General features: G+C 39.2%; 1 protein-coding gene across 1 annotated transcript in view; it reads left to right on the plus strand.

The window, feature by feature from the left end:
* The window catches only part of ANKH (ANKH inorganic pyrophosphate transport regulator), a 107,074-nt gene that overhangs the window by 84,073 nt on the left and 10,172 nt on the right, over positions 1–12,829 (plus strand). Inside the window, exons 9-11 of the mRNA XM_071454028.1 lie at positions 9,582–9,711; positions 10,350–10,473; positions 11,060–11,159. Of these exons, the coding sequence (XP_071310129.1) occupies positions 9,582–9,711; positions 10,350–10,473; positions 11,060–11,159 (354 nt within the window). The remainder of the gene's footprint in view (positions 1–9,581; positions 9,712–10,349; positions 10,474–11,059; positions 11,160–12,829) is intronic.

Consider the following 12,829-nt stretch of genomic DNA (forward strand, 5'->3'; position numbering starts at 1 on the left):
ACCTAGGGAATAGCATCATGGTCTGAAGATGACAAGCCATACGTTTAAGTTGCTCACATTTCAGATACTGAACATCTTCCCTGCAAATGGGGAATGCATTTGTGATGTCCAGTTAGGAACCTCCTTGATCTGTTCTGTCTTGAGGATTTGGCGGCTGTAAGCATTTCTGCCTTACCAGAAGAAACAGCTGTGCACACCATGAAAAAAAGGATCACGATGATTTCTTTCATGCGAACAAGGAAATCTGTGGATTTATCAGTTTTCATGTGCTCAAACTAAAACATTTTCATGTGCACAAACTAAGTTACTTTGTAGAAATCACAGATTTCAATTCTGGAGCAGAAAGTTTCTGATGGCAATAATGCTTTTCAGTTTTTGAAATGCTTGTGTTTTGACAAAGCACAAATGTTTTTGGCACTATGTTTTGCGGTGTTGTAGTTCCAGAAGGTCAGTTACCAACCACTGCACTAGAATTTATAAATGGAAGGTTATGTTAGGGCCAAATTTCTTAAAGTGGCTTGTGTTACTGCATTAACTAGGGTGAGCCTTTGCTGTCTTTTAAGGTTGACCAAGGTTATATGATTGTGGGGGGGGAAGGGGTTTTTTTAGGAATTCTGACTGCAGAATTTTAGAGTTTTAGCTATAATTGATTTTTTGTCGATGCATCCCACAATGTCAAATTGCAGATTAATACTGACAATCCTCATTCCCCTTCTACATAGTTTACAGCAGTCAAATTTGATATTATATTGTCCAGTTCATCCAGGTTGAAGCAGTGTCTAAGAACCTGTCTAAGGTTATGCATTACATGCATTATAGCTCTCCTGAACTGGAATTTTTCCTGAATATCTCCTTTTCTGCTTGTGAGAATAAGCAATTACCCCTGAAGATCTCAGAGTAGCTACTGCAGTGTATCTCCATTCCTGGTATTTGTTGCTTACTTTCAGGAATACCTTTTTATAACACAGAAGAGCTTAGTCATGGCTAGCAACTCTTTAAGGAACAGTACAAACTGTCTTTTTCTCAGAACTGAAGTCCTGTATAGCTTAATTTAGTCTTCTCTGTAGTTCTTCCTCCTGAGTTTAAAGATAATTGGAAGAAGATGAGACTAGCTGAGCTGGTCAGAGTGCTAACAATGCCAAGGTTGTGGGATCAATCCCTGTGTGGGTCATTCACTTCAGTGCTGGACTCCATGATCCTTGTGGGCCCCTGCCAACTAAGAATATTGTGTTATTCTATGAAATGTATTTAGGAACTATATTTTGCTGCCACCATATCTACCTGTGACATTCTGTGTCAGAAGTTGAAGCCATTGCAGAGGCCACTGGATTTGTGTTGATTTTTTCTTATCTTTTGTTGGCTGTCTTTGTTTTGCTTCTCTGCATTGCTTATCAAAGGTTACAACCTGGCTTTACTAAAGTCATGGCAAATTTGGACTGAGAGACAGTAAAATCCACAGGAATAAATGTCACAACAAGAATCTGGTCATTCTCAGAGGACACAACCCCAGCTGCTGACCACACCGGTATTTGAAATTCCCTAGGTGACAGAGTTCAGTGTCCTTATCTCTTGTGAGTATACAAAGAAAGAGCATGAAAAACACAGACAACTCTCTAAACTTCCCCAACTCTCTCAAATCTTACTTCACCAATGGTCTCATTATAGCCTTGTTGTATTAAAAAGATCTCACAAGTCTTATCAAGAATATCCATACTTTTGAAAAGCAGCATTAACTTTTAAGACTTAATGTGTTTTATTTTGACTTTACTGTTGTAGACCACACTGTTGTAGACCAAGGTCAAGGACAGCTTTTAGAGTGATAAAAACTCATCTACTCATCCAGTGGAGCAATTTGTTTTGACTTCTCTGATTTTGCCCATCCCTTAACTCCAAGACTGTTTTTTTAATCTTCAGGCTGCTGGCACAAAAAAATAACAATTGGAAAATGGCATATTGGCAAAGAATAACATTTGGAAAAGGGCATATTGGCAGATAGTTGCTCAAGAAGCTTTTCACCTTTTCAAGGTCAGGTTTAGTTCCCGTTTCAGTAAAAATTGTTTCAGACACGAATGGAAGCATTCCTGCCTGCACAGGAAGATGCTGAACCATCAGAGGCAGACTTTATGAAATCCTCCCAAGGGCCTTGTCCTATCCATGGTACTGCATTGAGCCTTTGTCCTAGAACAAAGGTTTCTTGTTTGCTCCAGTGAGGTGGAGATTAATGTCTCCTTCATGATTGTTCAGGTTTCACACAAAGGGTCTGTTTTGCAGGAGTGGCTGGAGCAGGCAGAAAAGGAAGCATCAAAAATTGTGCCTGCAGCAATGTTTCTGCTCAGACTCCATGTTCACAGTAGGAAGAGCAGCAAGGGGTGCAGAAAACTTGGGACAGAAGAAGGTTACTACGATGGGAGATGGACAGTTATCAAAAGGAGACCAGAAATCTGACATCTTCAGTTTATTGAGGCTTTTTAGAGTGAAGTAAAATATTCTTCTTTCTGTAAAAAAATTAGGCAGCATAATTCATTGGGAAGATATAATGACTACCATAAACAATTTAGTGACCCAACCCAGCTTGGAAAATACCACCTAAGTACTTTCAGCAGCAGCTGGGGAGAAAGCAGATGTGGCATTGTGTTAATGCTATCAGAGCATCAGTGAATTGTGCAGCTGCTGGCCATGCCTTTATTTCTAAAGAATGTAATGCTCTGTCACTCTGGAAAGCGGGGGGAGGTGGGGGGAGATTTAGATATGTATAAACCAATTATTTCAGGAGGAGATATAAAGTTAGGGGATGTTCCCACAACAGGCTCTGGTTCCCCTGCCACTTGACAAATTTTATGAAGGCTGATTGCAGCTTTACACCCCCTGCACAGAACACAAAGTGCACAGAAATCTATACTGACTTGCATGTGCCTGAGGGATCATCATTGTCAGAGAATGTCCTTTGATTCAAGTCATTATCATAAATCAGTTTCAGATGTGACTGCAGTCAGACATTTTTACTGCTCACAGATCCAGGGCTTTTTGTTTCATGGGACCCCACAATTTTTCAGGTTGGGAAGGCCTCAGGTCTAGCCTTTGTGCAGAGCAGTGTCTGCTCTGAAGTCAGAACAAATTCCCTGGGGCTTTGGACAGTCTGTTCCTGAAAACTTTACATTTCCCACACAAGGACCCAATTTCTGACATCTGAGTTACATGGCCCATGAACACACATCATAATGTGTCTCAACAGAGCATCAGACTGCAGCAGCCTTGGCCCTGAGATTTGCTCTGTTGGTCAGAGCATGCTGCTGATAACACTAAGGTTGTTAAATAATGATAAATCCCTGTGTGGGCCATTCACTGAAGAGTTGGACTTGATAATCCTTGTGGGTCCCTTACAGCTCAGAATATTCTGTGGTCCGTGACTTAACGCCTCAGAGACTCCAACAATTTGGGATGATGAATTTAGGTTGTTTGCTGTGTATCAAAATTTCCTCAAACTGCAGGTGTGTCTCTGCAAAGACTGCTGTCTGACAGGAAATACAGCAAAGATAGCACAAGTCTGCAGGCTCACTCTGGCAAGGAGTGAGCAAGCTTCTGTAGCCAGGCAGCGATGCTGGCCTCTGGTGTTGTGTGAAACCCAGTAATTCCTCCACAGATTCCAAAGAACTTTATGATTGTTTATAGAACTGTGCTTCAAAAAAAGAAAACAGCTACCAACCAAACTGAAACAAAAAACCTTAAGTCTTTAAAGACAGCAAGATTTTTACTTGATTATTTTCATGGTAAATTAGATACAATTTCCCATCAAGAGGCCATCATGCCTTTATGCTAAAACCTAGACTTCATGATTTCTTGGCTCACAATAAAACACAAAAGCTCTTCATTCTGTAAATCAATGAGCAGCTGCATAGCCTTCCTTCATAAGAACCCTGTTGAATTCCACCTGTATTTTTCAACTACCTGAGAGGTGCATGGTTGCTTCAGGAGGTATTAGAACTTTGTATTCTGTGCCACACCTCTGTGCAACACGGAAGCACACCTCAAGGGGAATCTGAAAAGGGGGTAACTATTAACTTTACTGTTGCTTCAGTAGTTGTAAGCAGTTAACAGTTACAAACTGTTGTTACTTTTACTCTTCATAAAAATACAGAAGTGCAGTTTCTTTTGACAATAAGATGCTACAGTAAGATTTTGAGTGAAAAGCTCCAGTACTAGGTAGTCATTTAGAGAACTAAATTTTCAATGTCGATGAAGGTATGGATTTGAAATAGCCGTAAAAACACTATTTAGCATTAACGAATTAAACAACTTTTTTCCCAACATCTTACAAAATAGATTATTGAACAGAGAAGTCCAGCATTTGACACAGATGCTAGTTAGAACAAGATATTATCTTGACTTCAAAAATGTATCTGTGAAATCAGCTCATCTTGTGCAATACAAACTCTGAAAGGAGACAGAATTATCGAAGTTCTGTTTATGTCAGAAAGAGGGAGACCATGGAGACATTTGGCAAATCAGGAGATCCAACCACATAAGACTCAGGCTACTTTTTGATTTGTTTATTGCACAGTTCAAAAGGCCAAATCATGTGATTTATATTCCTCCATAGTAGTAAAAGTTCTAAACTTAGCTGATACTATCCCAAAGACCCGAGGTGCAATTCAAAGCTGAGATGTGTAATAATTTTCAAAGTAGGTTTCCTCTGCCCTCACTGGGCACCATGTAGCATAAATGGTAATAGGAAATGAACAAGACATGGGTTAAATTAAGCTGCAATAGTCAATACACACATAGAACAATATCTTTAGGGTAAATCACGTGGCTTGGACAGCCATACTTCTGCAAATATATCAGGTTCAATAAATTATATGAAACATGTGCTGAGAGGTTTTTTGCAGGAGAAAAATAGGAACTGGATTTCATCACAGAATAACCTTTACCAGGTTAACCATCTTCCACAATAAAATCTGCTATTCCAGACTCATTCCAGGTTGGCATGTGTCTAACCTATTTTTAAAAACATCCATTTTGGATTCCTTAATTTCTTTCTGAGGAACTTAGAGCCACACCATGTCTCTGTCATCTGCCAGTGTTTCTTCTTACCGAAGACTGCACGAAGTCTAGAAAAGTTGTACTGTTGTTCATAGCTCACTGGGATACTATTTTTTGCTTTATATTTATCAATGGATGTCTCAAAAAATAGGCGGTTTTCTACAAGTGCCAAAAAAAAATCAGTCTGGCACCCTGCAGATTGCTATACACATGACAATAGCCTTTGTTAGCATAATGTATTATAATGCATTATGTAGTGGGTCTCTGAGGTTTAGTAATCCCTGTCAGCAACCAGAATAAATGGAAATAGCTTCCAGGAGATGCAAGGCCTATGAAAAGACTGTTATTTTTCAAGAACTAGAAGCATTCAGACTCACGCATGCAGCCTTTGAAACAAAACCTCATGAACAATCTTTCATCACAATCATTTGTGAAAGTCAACTGCTATAATTGTACTTAAGAGAATAAAGAGAAGTTGAACTGAACACTAGTAGTTCTGTACTTTCCTTATTGGAAAAAAAAGATTTGGTGCATTCTCTTAGGCTTGGTGGCAGCAGAAGTTTTTAATTTTGACTTTTGAATATGCTTAGACATGGAATTTGTTAGCTGAAGATAGCCAGGTTCCACATAAAAACAGGCATAACTCTTTGAAGCGAGTGTCTAAGCCACAAGTGAGAGCATTTTCTACTTCAATGCACAACTGTATTGAAAAAAAATCACTAATATTAGATAACAGAGCATAAAACCTGCATGGGATGAAGGTGCACCAGGATTACTGAATTCCTGAAGCCATAACTCCCATGCAGACTGGGAAAGGGATCTCTTACACTGCACTTGCCCTGCTTTTTATGCCCTTCCCCTCGGCATCTCCCAGTGACCTTTAGCAGGGAGATGATAGTACTAATCTAGCTGGAGCTTTGATGTGAGCTAGTACAGCTGCACTAGTTCCCTTATGGTGCTGTGAGTTGTTGACATAAAGTTTTTTCAAATCTTACTAGTGTAGAACAATTGAGAGCAAAATAACAAAACTCAAAACCCTTCAGATCAATTGAAATTACTAAAACATCTTCAGAAATGCTTAGGTAACTGTTGTTGATACTATAATTGATAATACGTACAACTGTCTTTATGCAGAACTGCTTATTCTCTCTAGCATTCCACTCTGCTGTTTGCACCTTTGTTTCTTCCTGTATTTTTAAAGCACTCATCACTGGTCAGTTGAAGTTCCAGTTAAATAATCACAGTCTTTTAACAAAACTATCCTTTAATATCATGCTGCACTCATACCATAAGGCATCAGAAAATCAAATAAGCTCTGTTGCTAGAATTCTACAAGAAAAATCCTTACTCTCAAAACCCTGAAATGCTTTGGCCTCAGCAGAGTTGCCAGGTACTGCACTCAAAAGCCAACTGCAACTGCAGCCTGAAGCTGCAGTGCCACTCTGCATGCACATTGCTTGCCTCTGCAGAAGCTTTCGCTGTTTAGTCTTCATCTCTTGATTAGATTAAATGAAGGTATAGCTGTAACCCTAACCAAGCCATTTATTCTATATTTAACCTTTTAGACGTGCATAGAAATGCAAGTAGGGGGGAGAAAACAGGGTTAAATTAGGAGAAAGATAGGAAACATCCTATTGGTAAATCTACTTCCTAAAATCTTTCCTGATCTGAGTCACAGAAGTTAGCACTGTGTATTCCAGTAGAGCCAATCTCTAATTGTCTGTGCCACGTTTTCCTGGACTACTGTTACCATCTTCTCCAGTCTTCTGTCAGGCATCACCTTTTACTAAGATAATGGCAAACATCCTAAAGACAATTCAGAATCACAAAAAAGCTGACTTCATCCTATTTTCAGAACATGCCATCTGTAACAAAATTAGCAACTGAAATACCTTCCTGCTTTGCATGTTTAGTGTTATTCTTTGCCTGAAGTGGAGCCTGGGTTTTTTCCACTACATTTTGTCTTTGAAACAGCAAAGTTGCAAGCCCTCTAGGATTTGAATTGCAGAGGGCTTGAATGATGCAAAGCATTAATTTATTTTCCTGATGCTTTGTTCCCTCTGGGCATTGAGAATATCATCCCATAAGATGATAGAGAGGGCTCTCTTAGCAAAATGAAATTAGTTATCAGTACTGCAACCAAAAAGATGGAAGCATGCTGAGACAAAAATAGAAGGTCCTTCTGCTGCCATGCCTCACCTCCTCAAACTGCTTATTCTTGAGCTTAGCAATATTTACCCACCAGCTGCTGTGTAAGTACTCTTTGAAGCCATTTACCAGCACAACTCTCTGGTGATCAGGGTGGGGAAGACTGCAGTTTGCAACAGCTGAGGGGGAATGACCACACACCACCTGGGTGTGAGTCATTCTCCCTGACTGGCAAACTGACCTTACTCTGGTGGGAGCCGCGTGGAGATTGACTCTGTTCCTATTAGGGCCAGAAGGAAACCTTGAGAGAGCAGAATTGAGTACAGTACCTTTGGTCACTCATTTGCTTGCCTCTCTAACCATATTCAACACTTTCAAGTGGCTGTTGAAGAGGGAAAGACTGCTCTGTTTGCCTTTTGCTGGCAGTGGGCAGGCGCTGCTGTTAGCATACATGCATGGAATGTGGCAGCAGCAGCAGCAACTATACTGCTCACTAGGACACTAAATGGCATTGTGCAGTGAAAACAGTGTAAAGGTCCTTGCTTTCATGAGAACAGCAAATTATAAATGAAGAGTGGGCATGTTTGTATCTTACTTTATTTTCTGGGCTTTGAAGAAAGATTTGACAAAATATTCCCTGTATGACTGCTTTACAGGTCATTTGCAGTGAGAGTGCAAGTGACTGCAGTCTGCCTAAGGGTGTCTCCAGCAATAAAAGAATTCATTCTGTCGTTGTACAGTTACTTTCTAATAACTGAATTCTCAACCACACAACTCCTTCTGCTCTAGATTGTCCCCTCTGCTTCAGTCATACCCTGTACAAGTAGATTGGCACAAGAAATGCTCAGTTCTTTTGTCTTCTGCTCTTACTTTCCTCCACTTACTGTTCTCTGTAGAGGTGATGGAGATACACTGCAAGACAGCATCAAATTAGTCAAGTAAAACATGCAATTGTAACAAAAAAAATAGTAGTTCTTACCCTAAGAAATGGAGAAAAAAACCGAAGATGGACTTTTAGGCAGGAATTTGTAATGTTTTGTTCACCACACAGAGGGTCAGAACATGGGGACCTCCCACAGGCCACTCAGTGACAGGCCTTGGGAAGCTCCTGCAGTCTGGGTGCTTGGAGGCTAAGCAGGAAGGGCAAATTCTGACACCCTACCAAAGAATGAGAATGAAATCCCAGCTGTCTTAGAGGTGGTAGGACTTCAGAGACTTGTTTGAAAAGTCATCTGAACATGTAGGGGTGTGACTGGATAAAAAGAAAAGAGCTAGCTGCTATGATACTAGGTAGTAGGCTAAAGTATAGCAGAGTGGTTATAGAGTCTTACAGACTCTATTGTGCAGCCAATGTGCATAATTTACAGGGTACACAGATTTGTAACCTGACAAGAGGAGTCAGGTTAAATGCCAGAGCATTTAAGATCCCCAGTTTTGCACCATTCAGTCAGCTTACTTCCTTAATATTCACTTAACAATAAATAACACTATAAGAATAACAAGAATAATCATTACAAGAATATTGTTACAAGAATAACATTAAGAAGTAGTTTTTAAGATCACAAAATCAAATTAAATAACAAAGTAGTTATTCCTGAAGGTATGCTTTCTTATAGGGAAAGTCCTGTAAGGACTGTCAGGACTGTTCTTCAGTGAGTGCCTTGAACTGAAGCCAGACCTGCAGCTGCCAACAGCCCCTTCAGCTCAGATGGAAACCTCAGGACTTTCCAAAAAAATTAAACAGCATGTACTACCACTGTACCAATTGCCATGGGTTTTTCATGAAAATCTTCCTTTCCTGTATGGAGTAAACAGCACACTCTTTAATGGAAACAAGAAGACTTAGTGGATTTGTAGCCTGAGAGCACCATATCTGCAGGACTGTGCTGAACACCTTTGCCTTGCTATCAGACTTACTGCATACCAACAGTACTCTTTCCAGCAGCAAATTTAAACCCCTAGTCTTAGATTCAGGTCAGATCTCTGGGTCTTGGAGGACTTCAAATCTTTAGTTACTGAAAAATTTGATAATCTGTTTAGAAGTACAAGTGTTTTAACCAGATCAAGTGCTGTAAAAATCTGGGAGTTTACTGTTTGAATAACAATAGACCATTCAAGTACAACCACTTGCAGAAAGCATAAAAATTCTTTCTCTATGCATCACTCTTAGTATGTGAGGAAAATTAAGAGTAGGAATTGCTTCTGAAGTTAAGGTATCTCTCTTATGTACACATGTGTTCGAATGAAAGCTAAATATAAATATATACTATGTATATTTACCATTAGTAGAGTTATCTACTCATAAGTAAACAAATATTTTAGTTCAGGAGGGCCTACCTTTTCTTGTGCTTCCCTTCTGAAATATAAAGATTTTTTAATTTTGTTCTTTCTAGCTCTGTTTTGTGATGTTTTGGACACCAAACGTGTCAGAGAAGATTTTAGTTGACATAATTGGAGTAGACTTCGCTTTTGCAGAGCTGTGTGTCGTTCCTTTGCGCATCTTCTCCTTTTTTCCACTTCCAGGTAAAAAAATATAAAGAAAATAAAAGTTCTGTAACCTTGGTGGCTCCTTCAGAGCATAAGCATCATTTAATAAAAGTTAATACTTCTATCAAAGAGCAAGACAAGCTGGACAACAATAATCAAAATGTTTTAGATTTCTAGCTCTGTAATTAAATGCAACATCTTTTAGTCTTTTCTGCTTGTATGACAAGACAGTTTCATAATAAAGGTAAACTACAAATACAATAATAAGTACATGTAGATACCCTTTTTGTGCCTGTTAACCATGTGCCACACAGGAGCCAGATGGAAATTTTTCCTTGGTAGAACTTCTCTTTAAGGAAGGGGATAGTCTGGGGGTTTTTTAATGAAGAAAACAGAATGGACTGACTAATAAATTGGTTTTAAGAGAACAGCTCTTAGGACCAATTGCTGTCCATAACTGATTTTTTTTTGTTCCTTCATTTTCCCAAATCAGTATATTAGGGCAATTTGAACATAAGATCTACTTGCTTACTAGTAGGGTGCAAAGTTACCAGCAGTAAGTTTTGCAGTGGTTATTTCTGAACAGTGCTCTCTGCATGGCAAAGCTGCATATGAAATTACTGACTTTATTTTTTTACTATTCTTGCTTCTTTTTCTCCCCTGTTTATGAACAGTGACTGTCAGAGCACACTTGACTGGTTGGCTGATGACTCTGAAGAAGACATTTGTGTTGGCACCCAGCTCAGTGCTGCGGATTATCGTCCTCATCACCAGTCTCATCGTGCTGCCTTACTTAGGGTAAATCGTTATTCCTCACAGGACCCCTGGATTTGCTTTCCTCTTCATTCCTCTTCCCTGTCACTTGATAGCTGAATTTGCATATCTGGGAACATTTTCTCCAAATACTAACCACGATACAAGGCCTAAAGAGTGTCACTATCTGGAAAAGAAACATTTACAAATTTACAAGCATGACTGCTCTAGACAGGCACAATTGTGATGTCCCTTTGGAAAAAATACACAAATGTCAAAGAGGCAAAACGTGTCCTAAGGGGAATTTATTTCCATGTTATTAAACTCACTGTTAAGAAAGCTAATGGAACAATATCTTCTTTATAAGCTTAATAATCTATTCTACAGCACTCTGTACAAGACTTTAAATTCTCAGTCCATAATTTGATTCAGTGTGCTTCTTTTACTAAACAGTGTAGCCATTAAAAACAAACGAGTCCTTTAAAATACCAGTTATTCTCTTAGGCAGTATATTGTGTCTTTGAAGAAAATATTTCTATCATCAGATTGGTTATATATGCCAGTGAAAATGTAATTATGAATCATGCATTCTCACACAACAATGACTGCTTTCTTTCTATGCCTCCAACAGAGTTCATGGAGCCACTCTCGGAGTAGGATCCCTTCTCGCTGGTTTTGTAGGAGAATCCACCATGGTTGCAATAGCAGCCTGTTACGTCTATAGGAAACAGGTAAGAATTAGTCTCTGTGGCATCTTATGAAAGCAGGTGGTGAATAGAGTGGGTTTTAGTTCAGATTAAGTTACACTTTAGCAACAAAACTCCCCAGAATCCTCACTTTGGTTTGCTTCACTGTCAAGTCTCAGAAGTGTGCAGCTTGGAAAGTCTTTGGGTTGAAATAAAACCAAAACGTGCCCTCCAACTGTTAATGGGCATCTAGGCCATGGGACATGCTGGTCTGCAGTCAGAGAGCCTCTTGCTCCTCAAAACACATGTATCATGGATATCCTGTCCTTACCACCAGCAGTTTTGTGCTGTATATTTGCTGCTGCAGTACAACTCAGCATCTTTATGTAGGCACAGGAACTACTCATCCAAGCTTACAATATGTGTATCTATAGGTATATAGAATCATAGAATCACAGAATCACAGAATGGTTTGGATTGGAAGAAATCTTAAAGTTCCAACAAGTTCCAAGTTCTTTCCCATGGAAGAAATTACATAGTGTATACATTTACATCTGTAGGTATACACTATGTAGTACATAGATCTCTGTATATACCCTTTTATTTCTTTATAAAACCAGCTCTGCTGAAAATCAAAAATAAGTACAGATGCTTATGTTTTTTTGCTATCCAGAGGAGTGGCTTAAAACAAAACATACTCCTGCAGCAGTTGACAATAAGAGCTTACAAATAATTAAACAGGTGCTTTTTTACATACTTTAAGCACTACAATCCTGCATGTGTGGAGTAGCAGTGAAATATGGATTTTGAAGAAGATTCTACTAAATTAGGTCAAACACAGGGTAAATATTGACTGGGTGTCTGGGTACATTGCAGTACCTGCATGTTCCCTTTCAGTTATGTGTTCAAGGCACCATGTAGGGCTCTAGGTCCAGCTCCAAGCAGAACCAGCAAGGTGTGTATGTCATTCTGTAGTACAGGAGGACTCTGTGGATGGAAACAGAAAATATAATCTATGCAGTGACTTTTTTAAAATTAGACTTCTTAGAAAGTGCCAAATGGAAATACCTACCACTTGTATTTAAAACAAAAAACCAAACTACAGAAGATGGAATATCTAAAAGCCTTTATTGGAACAACCTAAAATCAGTTTTGATATGTGTTGACAGTGCAGGCCATGGCAAGAGTTCAAGGTGTACAAGGTTCATAAGACAACAGAAGAATCATAATATCTGTCATGATTAATTTATCATGTTTGCCTTGAGGACCAAAGAGTAAAACTTTAAGACACTGAAATGGCTTGTCTTGACCTTTGGTTTCACAACATCCTCGTTGCTAGTTTGTTACCATAGTAGCTCACAGAGTCTTTCTGGCCAGGGACATTGTGCTTCATTTTTCTCAGTGGTGAGTGCAGGTAGTAGGAGTAATAACTGTGCCAGCCTAATTTATTCTTTATTCAGTGTGACAGTGGCAGAGCCAACCAGTAGCTCTATTACACCAGGTTATTCTGACCTGCAGTTGGAGAGCTGCAGATCAAATGTTATGTAGACACCTCTGAAATTTTGGAACTCTGATACACCCATCTCAGCTGAATCAATAATACCTGTGGGAATATTTTGTCAGCTGTACAATTGTTTTCAGTAAAACTAGTCAGCCTGCTGAGAAATGGGTAATAAGGAACAGATGCTTCAACTTGTTTTTTAGGGGCCTGAACT

This window comes from Agelaius tricolor, unplaced genomic scaffold (assembly GCF_023055355.1).
Source record: "Agelaius tricolor isolate 1412-34295 unplaced genomic scaffold, bAgeTri1.0.p SCAF_2, whole genome shotgun sequence".
Lineage (NCBI taxonomy): Eukaryota > Metazoa > Chordata > Aves > Passeriformes > Icteridae > Agelaius > Agelaius tricolor.